The sequence below is a fragment of the Pelecanus crispus genome, chromosome Z (genome assembly GCF_030463565.1).
Source record: "Pelecanus crispus isolate bPelCri1 chromosome Z, bPelCri1.pri, whole genome shotgun sequence".
NCBI lineage: Eukaryota > Metazoa > Chordata > Aves > Pelecaniformes > Pelecanidae > Pelecanus > Pelecanus crispus.
Genome location: NC_134676.1, coordinates 23,550,002 through 23,567,529, shown reverse-complemented (window position 1 = coordinate 23,567,529; position 17,528 = coordinate 23,550,002). Strand labels below are relative to the sequence as shown.

The following is a 17,528-nucleotide window of genomic DNA, read 5'->3' as shown; positions in this document are numbered from 1 at the left end:
TTTATTTCCATTCAAAAGCCAAATTACTTACTTTCAAAAGAAATATAGTCTTATCTTACACTATCAAACAAGACCTGATAAAATATAATTCTGAAGCACCTACTCAACTTAAAAAAAACAGCAGGCCATCAGTTTGATTATCAGATGAAAACCAAAAAAAGAGAACTTCTGAAAGTTAGTAAGCTGGCAGAGCATAGGTGTGTGTAAACAAAATGGTACATAACTTCAGAGAATCTGATTTTAGGCTTTTTGCTGAACAGTGTTCTCCAAATAATGAGTTGCCATAGGAAAACTGCGTGTGTAGCAACAGCGAATCTGCAGCACATACCCAGATATTTGCTAAAGGTTCATGGCAAGGACATGTTTGTTTGAGTGGAAAAAAATGGATTATGGAGCATTCACATAACAATTGATTTTGTACTACAAAACTAAGATCATGTCAGCTAAACTAAATTATTCCTCAGCTACATTCAAATCTCATGCAGAAAAGGAGGGTTTCTGCCCAAGGGAATGGTGCTTCTACTAAGAATTTATATACTTCACCTACAACAGTTCTCATCAGAAGACCTACTTATTGAAGTTAGCACAGTACAAACACAAAAACCATGAGGCTTTTTTTCATTTTCTTATTTCAAAATAATTAGCTGGTGGATCTAAAGACAACAAAAAAAAAATCAAAGAGAAATATTCGCAAAGGTTGTTTTTTATTAATGCTTCTCATTCTTGAAAAGGTTTGTATTTTCATTTTAAAATTGGAGCAGCTATTGCTGCTGAAAAAAATCAAGAAAAAACAAAAAGCAACCTCAGCAGGTTAGGGGGGAAAAAAAAAATTTCGTTTAACCCAGTGTTCTGTCTCTGTCAAAGACCACAGCAGATGCCCAGGTCAGGACAATCTTCTAGTGATATTTCTCAATAATGCTCTCCCATCCTCCAGAAAACTGTGGTTCAAGAATTTCCTAGTAAGAGGCAGGGAATTTAAATTTAATAGCCCTCGGGAGATTTAGTCCTCCATGAATTTACGCAGTTACTTTTTGACCCCGTGTAAACAACAGTCCTCACACAACACTGGATGAGGCTGTCACAAGCAAAGTAACAAAATCGAAGATAAAAATAATCTCCCTGGAGATAGGGTAACTTTTAGATCAAGTTTATAAATAATGTAAAATATTTAAGGAAGCAGTATATTCTATATTGTTTTTCCAGTTAATTTTTTGCCATCCAAATATGTGATGTATACGTATAGCAAATACAAATGGCAAGATGCACAAATGGCAATAATGCTTCATTATGGCTGGGATTTTGCAAAGTCCATTGCAAATTTATCATAAGAACCCATACAGAACAGAACGAGAAGCTGTCCACTGCTTTTATGTTTAAGAAATTCCTCTGAACAGTTTCTGCTTTCTTCTGGTAACTCGAGTCTTATTTTTACAATTATTTTCCTTTTTTCTAAATATAAAAAGAACAAAAACTATTTCAAAACAATCCTTACTGCACCAAACTCGATCTGCAGTTTAAGCTAGCTACAAATAAATTAAGCTGATTTAAAGAGGTATGATCACCAAAATAAATAGTATGACCCTCTGCTTGTCCCAGCACCCCTTAAATACCTGAAGCTTGAGGGAGTGAGGAAAACGCAGTTTTTTGTTTGGAGCAAGCTCTGCAGTCATTTCCACACCACACTGCTAGAAAGGTAAATGTGCTAGGCATAAAAAAGCAGGCAGAACGGACGCAAGCAGCTTCCTCACTGTGCAACAGATGCACTATTTCTTCAGCAGCAATGTTAGCTTACGCCTGCTTAAGGTGTACACCTTACACCAAACTGCAGTTGTAATAAACACTATGACAACTATTGGGAGATCCATGACTTACTATTAGGATGCTTACCGGTACTGTAAGAATCATAGAATCGTTTAGGTTGGAAAAGACCTTTAAGATCATCCAGTCCAACCATTAACCTACACTACCAAGTCCACTCTAAACCAGTCAAGGGTAGACTAGACTAAACCATATCCCACAGTGCCACATCTACCCGTTTTTTGAACGCTTCCAGGGATGGTGACTCCACCACCTCTCTGGGCAGCCTGTTCCAGTTCTTGACCACCCTTTCTGTAAAGAAATTTTTCCTAATATCCAACCTAAACCTCCCCTGGTGCAGCTTGAGCCCATTTCCTCTTGTCCTGTCGCTAACTACTTGGGAGAAGAGACCAACACCCGCCTCACTACAACCTCCTTTCAGGTAGTTGTAGAGAGCGATAAGGTCTCGCCTCAGCCTCCTCTTCTCCAGACTAAACAACCCCAGTTCCCTCAGCCGCTCCTCATAAGGCCTGTGCTCCAGACCCTTCACCAGCTTTGTTGCCCTTCTCTGGACACGCTCCAGCACCTCAATGGCTTTCTTGTATTGAGGGGCCCAAAACTGGACACAGTATTCCAGGTGCGGCCTCACCAGCGCTGAGTACAGGGGGACAATCACCTCCCTGCTCCTGCTGGCCACACTATTTCTGATACACACCAGGATGCTGTTGGCCTTCTTGGCCACCTGGGCACACTGCTGGCTCATGTTCAGCCAGAGTGAATGAGTAGCCACGTTTAAGGATCTCCCTTCCCAGAGAAATACAATGCTGTGGTATTAGCAAGACCCTTTTTCTCACAAAAATCAATCTTAAGACTAGAGGGGGAAAAAAAGCAATTTTTTTCTTAAGTACTAAAAAATTAAACCCCATCAATTACCAGATTCAGATACAGAAAAACAAAACAACAGCATGCCTTCAAAATGGTTTCAGCACTCCGGTCAGCTAGAGAACTCTGAAGTAAAACCAATTCCTAAATGCAAAAGCACAAGTTCCTGGGATCTAATCCTGTGTATCAATCTTCTTTTGCTTCTCTGTCTTATGAGAATGTGACGTGAACTTAGAGGAAATGTACATATTATGATAGAGCCAACTTAATAATTGCCCCACAAAAAGCCAAAAGTGTGTGTGTGGGGCGGAATGGGACAAAAAAGAACAAGCCAAAAACTCAACCAATCTGAGCAGAGTGTTCCACAGACACCAAAAGTGGCTATGGGAAGAAGGAGGAATACAGGACTTCCAACAGTGTCAAGCCATTACAGGCTCAGGTCCAAACAGGCATTTTCAACTCTGACAAAGTCTCTCCTTGCATTCTGTTCTCACCAACAGGATTTCTGTTGGGAACTTACCCTCTGCATGCACTCTGTAAGGACGATTGACTTAGTGAGGGCATCAGCTCATACCTCATGTTAATGGGATCCTCCCAAAACACAGTTTTAGTTACTGCCATGTACAGACGCCTTTGTAAAATCAACTCCTGAAGACAGAACACAGTTGTGCTTTAGGTGTTTAAACCCAGACCTCTTAACTCTTAATTTGTTGTGACCACCCCCTGCTACCCTCCCCCCCCCCCTTTTGTTTTTTTTTACTGTGATGGGTCAGGGCCTCTTCAGATCATAATTTACGCAGAGGACACACAGACACTCTCAGACAACACAGAAGAGCAAAGGACCCTGAATATTGGCTCTAATATTGTGGGATAGAGACAATTTTCATCTCTTACAAATCAGGCTTTTCTGTTGCACAGCAGAGACACATGGGTTACACCATAGATGGGTTACATCACAGGGACAAGGATTTTCTCTGCAGTCTGCTGGGTACTTCTAGAGCTTAACTCACTGTTGAACAAGTTCTACAAGACTGTCCTAGAGATGAAACAGACGAGGTGAGTATTAAATAGCTGCTGTCTTTTGGGTACCTTCACAGCCATGAGGCATGTATAGAAATGCTGGTAGAGTCTGTCAGCCTTATAAGCAACACTTTCCTAGAAGGCAGGCAGGGTTTGCGCTTTGAGTCACAACAGGCAGAATTTCCAAGTTTGATCATTGGGTAAGGTTAGCATTTCCCATCTTTTAATCTCAGACTGTCTCTTCACAATAAACATTGAGCAATTTCAGGAATGTTGCTTGCTTTCTGCTGCTTTTCTGTGGTTCATACCCATTGCTATCTTAACTAAGTAACACGTGTTGGGTGGGGGAGGAAGGGAAAGAAATCCCTTCAACTAGAAAATGTTCACTGTCAGCTGCAAATCCAAGCATGGCTCTATTGCCACGCCAGAATTTCTTCTTGTATGAGGGAAAAGAGCCTAATCATACACAACAAGGAAAAGCTACTCCCCTGGATCCGACTGAATATGCACAGAACTGAGACAACAGCATATTCTCAGGTCTCAGCCAACAGGAAAAAAACCCGCTCAGTTACACCTAGAAGATAAGCAACACATCAAATGCCACCCCTCAACACAAATGAGATGGTGTCTTCAGAAACCGCAAGTACCAGTACCAGCTCCTCATCATTACCATCCAATGTCCTGCACTTGCATTCCCACTCCCGAACTCTTTCATCTCCTTTCCCTTGCAGAAATCCAAGACCCACTTCTGTTCTACTCTTCATTCTTTAATTCCTTTTCTAAGGAAGTATCTGCATACACAGTTTACTTCAGAGAATATTCCAAGTCTCTTAAATGTTCTGCCATACTGGTTTAATGCTCTTCCTGAGTAGTCAACCTTTTTGATAGAGGCAAGAGAGTATCCAGGTGCTTTTCCCATAACACTGAAATACATCTAAATTTTAGAATCACATGTCAGTTATGAAAACAAATCAAGGACCGCTACACATCTGCAAGGGAACAAAACAAAGGATTTCATCAGTAAATGCCTCCACACTTCACTTTTTCTGGAATTCAAATAATGCAGTATAACAACTCACTCATATCCAAGCAATTAATTCTGTACACTTTTTGTTATCTTTTGTTAAGGATTCAATAAATTCTTTTGCACTGTAACGAGGTGCAAGAATGGATTCAGTTAAGATTCTCTGAAATCAGAAGGAAAGTGGTAAATACATCACTCAAAATATAGTGTGATATTCTCACTGATAATGCAAATACATACTGGGTGGCTTTAAAAGGAATGTGGCAAGTGACTCTAGGGATGTTGTTACCCTCCTTTACTCAGAAGTATCCAAGACTGCTTCTAGAACACTGTATTCAATTTTGTCATCATAGTTCTCTCTCTCCCCAGTTCAAGAAAGAAGTGTAGAAACCGGAGAGAGACCAGAGCTACTCAGATGATCTGGGGTCTAAAGCAAACTACCTCTGAGGAGAGGCTGGGGACTTGTTTATTAACATGGAAGCTAAGGGAAGACGTAGTAGACACGTACAACTAACTTCCTGAAGGGCACGCACTTACGAAGAGGACAGAGCCAAACACTTCTTGTCAGCATATCATGTAACTAGTAAGTAACTACAAAGCTACAATCTGCATCTTGGGAGGTTTCAAGTAGAAATTTAAGACTGCCTTTTCCAGCACATCTGTCTTAAGGAAAACAGGAAAAACAAATTTTCCATTCTGGAAAGCCACAAGAACCACTTGCAGGTCACCTTCTGACACGAGTAACACAAATGCTAGCAGTCATAGTGACATATTAGCAATGCTTTTAAGGATACTGCCAATTTCAGGAACACTTGGTAGTTATACCAATGTCTCTCCAGCCTTCTATACGCTTCCCCATGAGTCTCTTTTCTAACATCATAGTACCGTTATCAATCATGCTGTATGTTAGTATTTCTACTGAGCAGTAAAACCAAAGGACTGCCAGTATCCTGGCTATTCAAGGTACTACTTAAAACCACTAATGACTACACTAATGACCACAATCACTACAATGACTAATGTTAGTCATTACCAAGATTTTTCAAAAACGACATACTAATTTTTCTTTGTGTAAATGAACAAGGCTGTCTATACTTTTCCCAATTTAAGCCATGGTAAAGATGACAAATAAAAATGTCTCAGTAGGAAAGAGTTATGGGGTTTTTTTTTTTTGCCATACTGCTACTGACAGAAGTAGAGGAACAGAACTTCTGCAAACTTATTTTTACAAAAACATGACACTGAAACGAAGACCTAGGTCTGGAAAAAAGTCAGCATGCAGAAGATTCAAAGGATAAAAGAACAAAGACCAAGGAGGAGCACAGGAATAAAGGACAGCAGTGAGAAAGGCTGATAATTATATTAAGGGAAGCAGGTCAGATTACATTAAAAATATTGAGAAGAATGGCCTTTCAGGTTAAATGGAAAGCACCAAACTGACCAAAAACTCTTAACAGAAAGAAGAGCCATTAAAAAAAATGACAGTGGGACCATTCCAAGGATTTGCTTGCATTTAACTCTGAAACAGGGTTCAGGATTGATGACATAGAAAAAGCCAAAAGGACACACAGAGACAACAGAAGAATATTTTTAACATTTAATAGTAAGCTTATAGGATGGCCAACCTCACAAGACCAGTCTCATTCCTTTGACTTCTTCCTAGCTCACCTCATTTTAACAGATTTTCAAAAAGATATGACAGAACACTTTAAAACAAACTGCCGTGCAACAGCTGAAACAAAAATGCAAGTTGCAGCCTGGCCTCACGCTCTGAAGCAGCTTTAAACCATTTCCGTTGAACCACGGTTAAAACCTGCTTTTGATGATACAGTTTCAAAATTTTGTATGTAAAGCTTGGGTAACAGAAGCCTTTATTACATCGTTTACACATATGGTACTAAATGCCCTTCTGCAGAACGGTACAATGAAAGCATGAGAGAAGAATAGCAGAAAGCAATGGGAAAAAAATGGTATTGAAATGAAGTTTCAAGAAACCAAAACCCATAGAGAACATGGTATTTGTGAAAACCGAGGTAGTTCTCACATATTATGAATGCTAACTTGAAAGCCAGGGCAAATACATTACAGACATCACTTCCTTTGAGGCATGGGAAGCAAGGAAGCAGTATCAGTGTTGTGCTTACGGCCACGTTCTTAACACTTTGCACGTTGTCTTCTTCTAAAGTAAAAAAATGGAGAAAAAAAACTCACCACTGCGGCACTGCCCCTGCCTTTGATTTCAGGAAGAATCTGTTTCACAGTAAGGCTTCAACTGCTCTTCTCCACCCTGTAGGAAGAAAACAGCCACCTTTATTAAAGGCCAATACTTGCCCTTTCCTACAAAAACAAAGTTCTGCCAACAAGCAGTGCAGCTCTGTGCCTCGTATTCTTCTGCTGCCTTCCCGTCGACTCTACCTAGACTGAAAATTGTTTCAAGGAGAAAGGAGGGAACGGTTCCCTGGAACTGGGTAACAATTGTTCTTTTCTTCTGACTCTGAGCAAGCACTTCACCACTGCCAAACAATATAAAAGGTAAAGCCGAGTTGTCTTCTCCTCGGCGGTCTACAGAAGCCAGCACAAACGACGCCAGACAACGCGTAAGCCCCGCAGCACCGGCCCGGAGCGGCAGCGGGCAGCTCCGAGAGCCGCACGGCGGGCGGCACAGCAGCCTGCGCGGCTCAGCGAGGGCCGCTCCGCCCGCTGCGCTACAGCTCTGCGGCCCCGTGCGCCCGGCGCCGCCTCCCTCTACGCGGAAGCCGCTTTGCCCCCGCTCCCCGGCCGACGCTCCCGCCCGCGGGCGCGGCGCCCGCCCCGCAGCCCGCCCGGGCCCGGCACCGACGGGCTCCGCGTCGCGCCACCGGCCCGCCGGGCCGCCGGCCGGCCCACACGCCGAGAGAGGCGGGAGGCCGCCTGCCACGCCGAGCGGCGGCGCGCAGCCGCCCCCTGGGTGCCGGCGGCGTGGCCCGCGGCGGGAGGGCCCCGGGCGGCGGGAGGGCCCCGGGCCGCGAGCGCGGCTCACCCCTGGCGGCGCCGGGCGGGACCAGCCTGCAGCGCGGGACCCCCGGCCTGTTCCGAAGCTCGCGCCACGAGCCGGGACCAGCTGCTGCCGCCGCCGCAGCACCCCGCCCCCCGGCGCGCCGCCGTGACGTTTCTGCCCGGCGACAGGCGGCCGGCCCTCCCCGCGAGGGGGGGGCGGGGCGCCCGCTTCCCGCCCGCCCGCCGGCACGCGCCTCCCGCCGGGCTTCCCGCGCCGGCGCGTGTCGGTTCCCGCCAGAGGCGCGCGGCCGGCATCAGGGCTGGGAGCGATCGGCAGCAGCTGAGGGGAGGCCGGGGCCTGCGGCGGGCGGAGCGCCGGGAGCGCCTTCGGGCCTGGTTCTGAACGGCCGCAGCGGCGGGGAGCGGCGGGCATATACGGCAGCCATACCGGCACGTAGCTGCGTGGTGGGCGCCTGCCGTTATAGCTGGATCTTTTCCGCCTGTACTCGGCGCTGGTGAGGCCGCAGCTCGAACACTGTGTCCAGTTTTGGGCCCCTCACTACAAGAAGGACATTGAGGTGCTGGAGCGTGTCCAGAGAAGGGCAACAAGGCTGGTGAAGGGTGTGGAGCACAGGCCTTATGAGGAGCGGCTGAGGGAACTGGGGTTGTTTAGCCTGGAGAAGAGGAGGCTGAGGGGAGACCTTATCGCTCTCTACAACTACCTGAAAGGAGGTTGTAGTGAGGTGGGTGTTGGTCTCTTCTCCCATGTAGTTAGCGATAGGATGAGAGGAAATGGGCTCAAGCTGCACCAGGGGAGGTTTAGGTTGGAAATTAGGAAAAATTTCTTTACGGAAAAGGTGGTCAAGAACTGGAACAGGCTGCCCAGAGAGGTGGTGGAGTCACCATCCCTGGAAGCGTTCAAAAAACGGGTAGACGTGGCACTGTGGGACATGGTTTAGTGGGCATGGTGGTGTTGGACTGATGACCTTAGAGATCCTTTCCAACCCTAATGATTCCTAGTTTTTACTTTCATTGTAAATAATCCAGCCACCAAGCCAGGAAACATGAGATTAATTAATACTCTACCCTTAGTTGGTTTAGTGGTGGACTTGGTAATGTCAGATTAATGCCCTGACTGGCTGACCCTAAAGGTCTTTTCCAACCTAAACGATTCTGTGGTTGGTGTATTCGGGGGGATGACACGGGCTGAACTCGGGGACCCGGCGCCGTCCGCATGCCCCGGGGTGAGGCGCTGGCGCCGGCCCGTTCCTCCCCTCGGGCAGCGCTCGGGCCCGGGCAGCGAGCGGCCCGGCCCGGCTGCGAGGCCGCCTCGGTCAGCGGAGCTGGCGGGTCCAGGCGTCCCGTCGCCTTAGCAGCCGAAACCACTGAGAATTGCCTCTCAGGTCGGTTATTTTCCAAGGCTGAAGCACACGGCTTGTATCAGGTAGCAGGTGTTGGAACACGGGAGGGCTGGTGGAAGAACAAGGGCGATCCCTCGAGGGCTGGTGGAAGAAGAAACCGTTCTGGCTGTTTATATACAACAGCGTAACGCAGAATGTTGCGATGCAGAGAAAATCCTCTTTTAAAAGAAAAAAAAATGCGTTTCTTTCTTCTTTCCCCTTGTTGCCTGTTCTCCCTCGGTTTTTTCTGCCTGCTACCGGGAGAGGGTATGGCCGCGGGTTGCTCCCCGCTCTCCGGGCATCGCCCCTTACGGCACGGCAGTCGAACCCCGCCTGTCCCCAGCCGGCGCCTCCGGCTCCCCGCCTGCCGTTCGCTAAGTCACGCCCGCCGAGCGCGGACGGCGCGCCGCGTTCCGCCTGGCCTTCGGGCGGTGCGTACGCCCGCCTTCCGCCGCCCTCGCTGGCAGCTGCTGCCGGCGCCCGGTGCTGCGCTCGCAGCCCTGCAGCTGAGCCCCTTGCAACCCAGCGGGGCACGGCTGCGGCTCCCCGGGACCGCCCCCCGCGCCGAGGGCGGGGGGGGGGTGGGTGGGGGCGGGGCTCTTCCGGGCGGGGCGGGGCGGCCCTCGGCTCCTGCCGCCGAGCCCGCCCGCACCGCCGGCCCGCGGGGGGGCGCTGTCCCCCGCGGCGCCCCGCCCGCCCGCCGGTCGTGAGGCGCGGCGGCCGCGCGGGCGCTGGGGAGTCGTGGCCGGCGCCGCCATGCCCAAGGCGCGGGCCGGGAAGCGGCCGCGGGCGGAGCGGCGGGAGGGCCGCGCCACCGGTGAGTGCGGGCCGCGCCGAGCGCGGCCGTCCCGGGAACGGGGGCCGGGGCCGCCTGGGCGCTGGGAGCGGCCGCGGCGGAGGCGCGCGGGAGGGCAGCTGCCGGCGGGGAGCGCGGTGTGAGCCGGCTGAAGCGTGGGCGCCGGCGGCAGGCAGAGCCCTCGGCGCCTGTCGTGGCGTTCCCGCGGGGTGCGCTTGCAGCCGGAGTAACGGCGCTCTCTGCCCTAGGCATCCTCTTCAACACCGGGGCCGGCCAGCACATCCTGAAGAACCCCCTCGTCGTCAACAGCATCGTCGAGAAGGTGGGCGGCGGCGGCGGCGGCGGCGGTGCCCGGGCCGAGCAGGCCCAGGCTTCCCTGCGGCGGCGCGCCCTGATGCGCGGCCTCGCCCCGAACCGGCCCCTGCCGTGGCTGGGCAGGGAGGGAGCTCCTCCCGTGCCAGGCTTACCGCTTCGATACTGCCTTCTTTTCCCCTTTTTTAAATGCGGCTGCTTCCTTTTCCACACTTGGCCAACGAGCTCTGATAAATCAGCTGTAAGATACTCCTCCTTTCACTGTTTCCCTCCCATCCCTTTCTAAACGACATTGACGCTCCTTTGCTACCTGATGCCGTCTTTGCTGAGCTGCGCATACGTCACATGCCTCTCCTTTTAAAATTAAATCGTTGCTTGAAATCGGTTCTGGAAAAACAACTGAAATGCCGTTTGTTCTTAGGCTGCCCTACGACGCACAGATGTCGTTCTGGAAGTAGGCCCTGGAACCGGTAACCTGACAGTAAAGATGTTAGAGAAAGTAAAAAGAGTAAGCATGAATTCCCCTCCCCGGCCCTCCCAAGCTCAAACCACGTGGCTTAGACTATGGCAAGCAGAAGGTTCTTCATCTGCTTGATTTGAAGATGTAGAATTACTCTATGAATATTTTTCTTAACGTTTGCATAATTCCAATAAGGTTTTAGCTGTTCATGTAAATGTTGTATGGTTTTATCTAACTATATTGCTGTTACGCATTTATGTGGTAAGTCTCGCATGTCTTTGGGGAGGGAGGAAGGCACATAGCCTAATAGGGAGTTTTTAAGAATTATTTAAACCTGTAGCAATAGATATAGGGGTTTTTTTGCAATTGAAATTTTAATCCCAAATGGGGGAGTTGTATAAAGTTGCAAATATATACTTTGTTTTCAGGTTATTGCTTGTGAAATTGACCCTAGACTTGTCGGTGAACTTCAGAAGAGAGTCCAGGGCACGTAAGTATCAACTGTGGAAATAGTGAGTGCTAAAAGCAGTGGAGCTGCTGTGGCAAAAATTTTGGCAACATGCTTCTCGGTGGATAACCACAGTTTATTTTCCCCCCAGGTGTCTCGCAAACAAACTTGAAATCAAGGTCGGAGATGTCTTGAAAACAGACTTGCCATTCTTTGATGCATGTGTGGCTAACTTGCCTTACCAGGTATGGGCTAAACAGCATGGCAAAACTTTTTTCTTTTCAAATGATAATTGTCCGGAAATTATATTAATGCTGTTACTCTTTTCCTCAGATTTCTTCGCCTTTTGTTTTCAAGTTGTTGCTTCATAGACCTTTTTTCAGGTATGTGGAAGAACGTAGCTCTGTATTACCTGGTAGAAAAATAATAGTTCTGAAAATATTCCCAAATCAAATTTTTTTTAGTTCTTAAATTTCAGTTTTATGGATCAGAGCCACAACAAATTTTTTTCTCCAATGTGAAAACTGCCAGTGCCTGGAAATTAGTTTATGTCAGTGTATTAAACACAGGAGAAAATTTAGTCTTGGCATTAGTAAGTGTCCAGCTGATGAAAACAGGAGTTGCACCTCTTTGCACTAGTATTATAACTAGTTGTTATTCCAGGGATAAGTAGGGCATCGTAGCATTTCAGATGCCTTCCTACCTTAGAAATTAAGGGCGGAAAGAGTAGGATCGAAGCCAAGAGATTTCCTGTTGTCTGGTCCAAAACCACAACTGTCCAGGTACTTCTGTGTGTTGTTCAGTATGTCAGAAGTTCTTGATTTCTCCCACTGAAGCGCTATGGTTAGTGACATTACCGGTCAATTTTTGGAGCTAGAGAGATTGGATCTGAAGGACTCATAGAATTATTGAAAATGATATGTTACAGTCAGGCACAAAACTCTTCAGACTAGCCTTTGTCTCTTTGATCCTGATCCATTTAGCAGTATAGAGAATTAAATTCTACTGTAGCTTTAGAGAGATTTAGATGGTTTCACCAAGTTCTGTGGGTTTTGTTTTCTTTTTTTTTTAAACACTCTGAGCTAATTAAGGCAGAGTTTGTTTATGGCAAACTTTCATTGCTTTTAAGTGCTGAGGCAAATCCTGTGTTTTTCAAGTGTGTTAGTTGGCTTCTGATGTAAAAGTTGATTACTTAGAATTCATTTTCTCATATCTGTTATTCTCAGGTGCGCAATACTTATGTTTCAAAGAGAATTTGCGCTTCGTTTGGTTGCAAAACCAGGAACTAAACTATACTGCAGGCTCTCTATTAATACTCAGTTATTAGCTCGAGTGGACCATCTGATGAAGGTAGGTCATTCTGCCTTGGCTAGCAGAGCTATCGAAGACAGAAGAATGTTTCTAGAAATGTGAGGATTTGCTGCTTATTCATACAGCTGCCTGACTTCTGACTAACAGGTTGGAAAGAACAACTTCAGACCTCCTCCCAAAGTTGAATCCAGCGTTGTCCGAATAGAGCCAAAGAACCCACCACCACCTATCAACTTCCAGGTGAGCATCTTACACTGTAATAACAATGTAACATACTAGTGATAGTACTTAATTTCATTTTTCTTTTCACTTACTGCTCAGTTCCATGTGCTGGTTTCACTACTAAGTACCAGCTTTTCATTGGCATTTATGTCGTTCCAAAAGACTTATTCCTCTGGCTTGCATTAGGACATTACCTGAACGTGCCACCATCGATTCAGGTGCAGCTTTGTTCACAGTATTTTTGACTAGACTGAGGTACCATCTCCAAGTCAGCCGGACAGTTGCTAGTAATAATGTCTCTTTTGTTATGGTTTATATCTCCCAGAGACCCTTCTGGCTCTGAATTTGTTGGTTATGATTAAAGGAGTACCTATGAGAAGTCTTTATCTTCAGATGAGTGCGTATAATCTCAGAAGACAGATGTTACAGGATAGTATTCCTAAAGTTAATTTTTAAAACGCTTTGATCTTCAAGACCGGTTCAGCCTAGCTCAAGGTTAGCCAGATTTTCTTCAAGTATCTGCCTTCTCAGCACATAAGATCTGGCCAATCGTGCCTAGGCACAAAAAAAGAACAATTCAAAGGTTTTTGTGGGTGAAGTATTTTCTCCTCCATTTGTGTTGCTTTGTCCAAGATAGGACTCATTTTGTATTGTTTAGAAAGATATTTTCCTGAAAGATTTTTCTTTGTGTACAGTATTGCTGTGAAATTGTCAGTAGTGACTGTTCTTGTTTGTAGTAGCTGTTCCTTTTTGTAGATTCTGAAATTTTTAATTTCAGGAGTGGGATGGTCTGGTAAGGATAGCCTTCGTTAGGAAAAACAAGACACTCTCTGCAGCGTTTAAGTAAGTAACTTGTATTAAAGGAAATATTTTCAAAGTCTCAGAGTCCATCCAGTTAACTATTTCTTTTGTGCAAATGCATAGCAGTGTTACATGCATGCCAGCACAGTCTGGGATAAACTATGATGGAGGATTTATGCTGAGGTCATAAGCTTTTTCTTTTAGAAGAAAACTAGCCAGCTGTTTAAAAAGAACAGCTCTGTGTAGTCATTACAGGTTTTCATAGTAAAGTTTAACAACCAATCAAGTAAAAAAAACCACAAAACAACTAGTTAAAGCTGAGTTTTCATTCTAACTTGTATTTCTTTCAGGTCAAGTGCTGTAGAGCAGTTGCTGGATCATAATTACCGAATTCATTGTTCCTTACATAATACAGTAAGTTCCTTCTTAATATACTAATTCCTATTTCTGTGTACTGTACAAGAGTAAAAAATTAACATTGAAAAGCTTAATGTGTTGAAGTTTTTCCAAGAAAGTTTGAGGGAGGGAGGAACCTACCTCTTAGAGAAAAATCTAAAAGGGTCATTAAATTACAGTGAAAAAGCTGAAAGCTGAGTATGTCATTAATATATTGGCTGTACATGTCTCAAGGACTTTTACTAATCTAATAAGACTCTAAAAACACTTTGTGTCTGCTTAGCAATACTGTTGCGATTCATTTACAGTGAATGAGCTGAGGTATAAAAATTCAGATACAAGAATGGAGGAATAAAATAATCCATACAAGAAAAAGTACAACTTATTTCTATCACTTGAAACAAGAATTATTCTAAAAGCAGGAAAAGAATAGATTATTTAAATGAACATTTTTCTATGCTATGAATAGAAAATTAATTTGTATCCTATTTTCCATTGACAGGAAATACCTGAAAACTTCAAAATTGCAGAGAAAATACAGACCGTCCTAAAAAATACAGGTTACTCTGAAAAACGAGCCCGTTCAATGGATATAGATGATTTCATTAGGTATTTTTTTCTCTCTTTATGCCTGCCTTTTACGCTTCTTCAAATTCTATCTGCATCTGTACCTAGGTAGCACAGATTAGTATTGGGTTACAAAGGAATAGTACTAACGCTTTGTTTTCCTCTCAATACCAAACACTCCTTGCTTCCAGTCCTGAACATGAACAAACATTTAAACCCTATATATATTTTAACTGCTGCATACAGTATTGAGAAGCAACTAGCTGAAGATCCCCATTTCTGGTATTTGTGTACTAGACCCTTCTATGTATTCTCTAAAAATGGTTTTAATAATGGAATTGGTCATTATCATTTCCCTGAAGACTGGCACAGCCCTTCTCTGTCTGTCTTGAGGATTAGGCCTTAGTCTATAGCATAATTTGGAAATTTGAGTAATTAACTGCTGCCTTCTGCTCTTACTTCTGGTCAGTTCATTTAAGTGGCAGCAGGAATCCTCTTCAATTTAAGATAAAAATTCCTAGCTGTTTCTCAGTGTGACAATACAGCTGCTGCTCTTTAAAGAAACATAGTAAACCTGGTAGGATGCAATAACTAACTGCACTGAAAATATAGCTGCATCTTGAAAATGGCAAATTTGCTAATAACTTCCAGTTTAAGATTTGTAACAATTCTTTATGTCAGTTGAACAGTGATGGCTGCTTTCATGCAGTTTTCATATGATCTCTGGCAGCCAGCATGTCTTAGAAATGCCTTAAGCTGAAGTATAAGTTAGTAGAAATTGTAACATAAATATTTCACTCTTTCAGACTGCTGCATGGCTTCAATTCAGAAGGCATCCATTTCTCATAGACCTTACTAGAAAGAATGAAAGATGTTCTGTATTTTGTCACTGAAGTCTCACCTAAGCCAGAGTGACTGCAATGGGACAAGCTCTTCTCACAGAAGCAATGAACAGAATACAGCATACGCACTCCGGTTCTTATTAAAACCTTACATGCAATTTTGTCACAGATAGTAGGCAATAAGCTGCTGCTCTGTATTTTAAAAAAGTGATAAATTCTCATGACTGACGTGAGGTGCTGGACTTCCACATGACCGTGTATTTTTAATGCACCAATCACATGGATTGATGCTGCCATAATTGAAATCTGCATTCTCCAATCATGGACTTCACCTCAGTATATTCTTGCACAATACTCAACAGTACAACCCATAAGTCTGGTCTGAGCAACAAAACCAGAGCTGTAGTCATTGCATTTGTTTGGGATTTTTTGTTTGTTTGATAGTGTACTGAAACACTGTCTCTTCCATTTGTCCTCTGGTAGCTACCTGCATTCCAAGTCTGTTAGTAATCCACTTCTCTTGGAGAAATCCCAGTAACTGTTTCTCAGAAACAAGAGCATTTATCTTGTGGGCTTGGTACCATTTACAAAAACATTATCAAGGTACCTGAAACTACCACTGTCATCTCCTTTATCTGCTTCTTATTGCCATCAAATCACTGTAGGAACCAGCAGAAAATTACCAAAGGGCCACTGCTCATAAGCATAGACAGAAGGGGATTATTTTTGTCAACTGTAAATTCAAGCAGCTATTTTTATAAGAGAACTACTTCACCCTTCAAGGCAAGGAGGACTGTTAGCATAGCTCAGAGCTTTCAGTGAGTCTTAGAGCAATGCATGCCTGTGTCCTGAGAGAAAGACTTACTGAAGTGCCTTAATATATTTGTTATTAAGGACAAGGCAGAGTTTTCCCAAGGAAGTTTGCACTAACTCTGTATAGCAGCTGTCAAAAGAAAAATCCACTGTGGCCCATCTTACGATTCAGGAAAACAGTAACTATTAACCCTGTAGCATCATGCAGGGGTGAAGGCATGACTCCATGTATCAACTACCCTAAGTCAATTGCATGTATAATGTATCTCCATAAGACCACAGTAAGTGGAGGAGAGGCAAATGAGCAAGAACTCCTCCTCTAAGATGTAACTTCATTTTATACACATCCAATGTCAATTCTTCAAACATCATTGATTCAGAAACATACAGAACTATGTACTTGAATTTGCAGGCATCATGAGGGATTGTCTTGGAAAACGGAATTGCTCATTTATTCTATAATTTAATGATTCTAGTGCTGCTTCACTGCATGTAGAACCAGTTTATGAGTGAGGTAAGTAGCCACAGCAATATGCACAGACCAGTACAGAAGGAACAAGTGCTGAAGATTTCTGTGTCACTTTGTAAATGCTTTTGGTTTACAGGACCAGAATAAAGACAAGCTTTTCTGAGTCCTATTCAAGTAATTCCAGTCCATCACAGCAGTGGGCTACAGCAATTCAAGTGCTGTAACCAGCGGTATCAGTTTATCTTGATTCTCACTGCTTCGTTATCACTGTAGATCTGACCTTTACAGCAGGCTCTGTCACAAAGGCTGTCTCTTAATGTTACCCTCCTGCAGTAGACGAATTTCAGCTTGCATCTGTTACCTGACAGGACACTGTCATTTACAGGTGGCTCTGTCCTTCCTGTCCGTTTTGGTACCTGTGGTCAACCACAGCCTGGTTGTGGCTCTAGGCTTGCATGGAGGAATCATAGGGAAGCCACTGTTGCTCATGTAGGATGTCTCAATTTTCAGAGGCTTTTTAGAAAGTAAGATTTCTCTAGAGCAGCTTTGAAGAAACCCTCTGGTATTACACGATAATCTGTACTACCAACTGCTAACAAAAGCTGTTGCTCTCCATTTCATTGGTTTTTTTCTTGTAACTGTGATGGACAATGTTCTTGAACAAATGCTCAGAAAGGTGTGTGATGTTTCTTGTTACGACCTGCTACAAAACTAAAGTCAGGACAGTACTCTGGGGAACTTCTTCCTGTATGGCAAATTTGTACAGAAGAGTTAGCTCCAGAAGTAAATATTCATTCTGAAATCAGAGGCCTTTTCAAAAGTGTAACTCCAATGTGCTTAAAAAGCAAAGCCCCTCCCAAAGCACAACAGAATTTTCATAGAAGTAAATTCTCATTTGTAATTCATTTAATAGCTTAATTTATTAAACACATTATGTAAAATCTACATTGTTTCAGTTTTCATGTTTACAGACAGGAGGATTTTTTTAATTT

General features: G+C 44.7%; 2 protein-coding genes across 2 annotated transcripts in view; one reads left to right on the top strand and one right to left on the bottom strand.

Annotated features, from left to right (window-relative positions):
* IPO11 (importin 11) overlaps positions 1–6,967 on the bottom strand; it is a 102,839-nt gene extending 95,872 nt beyond the window's left edge. The window contains exon 1 of the mRNA XM_075725972.1: positions 6,935–6,967. The gene's annotated coding sequence lies outside the window, so the exon portion shown is untranslated. The remainder of the gene's footprint in view (positions 1–6,934) is intronic.
* A 2,888-nt stretch (positions 6,968–9,855) lies between these two features.
* DIMT1 (DIM1 rRNA methyltransferase and ribosome maturation factor) lies at positions 9,856–16,312 on the top strand. The gene is made up of 12 exons (XM_075726166.1): positions 9,856–9,916; positions 10,144–10,217; positions 10,629–10,715; positions 11,096–11,157; positions 11,267–11,360; positions 11,449–11,498; positions 12,342–12,465; positions 12,574–12,666; positions 13,427–13,491; positions 13,800–13,863; positions 14,348–14,454; positions 15,219–16,312. The coding sequence occupies exons 1-12, from the start codon at positions 9,856–9,858 to the stop codon at positions 15,259–15,261; spliced, it is 924 nt and encodes a 307-aa protein (XP_075582281.1). The 3' UTR covers positions 15,262–16,312.
* The last annotated feature ends 1,216 nt before the right edge of the window (positions 16,313–17,528 follow it).

Coding starts and splice junctions, on each gene's coding strand:
- DIMT1 (XM_075726166.1), top strand. CDS start 9,856: ATGCCCAAGGCGCGGGCCGGGAAGCGGCCGCGGGCGGAGCGGCGGGAG. Junction 12,466..12,573: donor GAGTGGACCATCTGATGAAG/GTAGGTCATTCT, acceptor TCTGACTAACAG/GTTGGAAAGAACAACTTCAG. Junction 14,455..15,218: donor GATATAGATGATTTCATTAG/GTATTTTTTTCT, acceptor TCACTCTTTCAG/ACTGCTGCATGGCTTCAATT.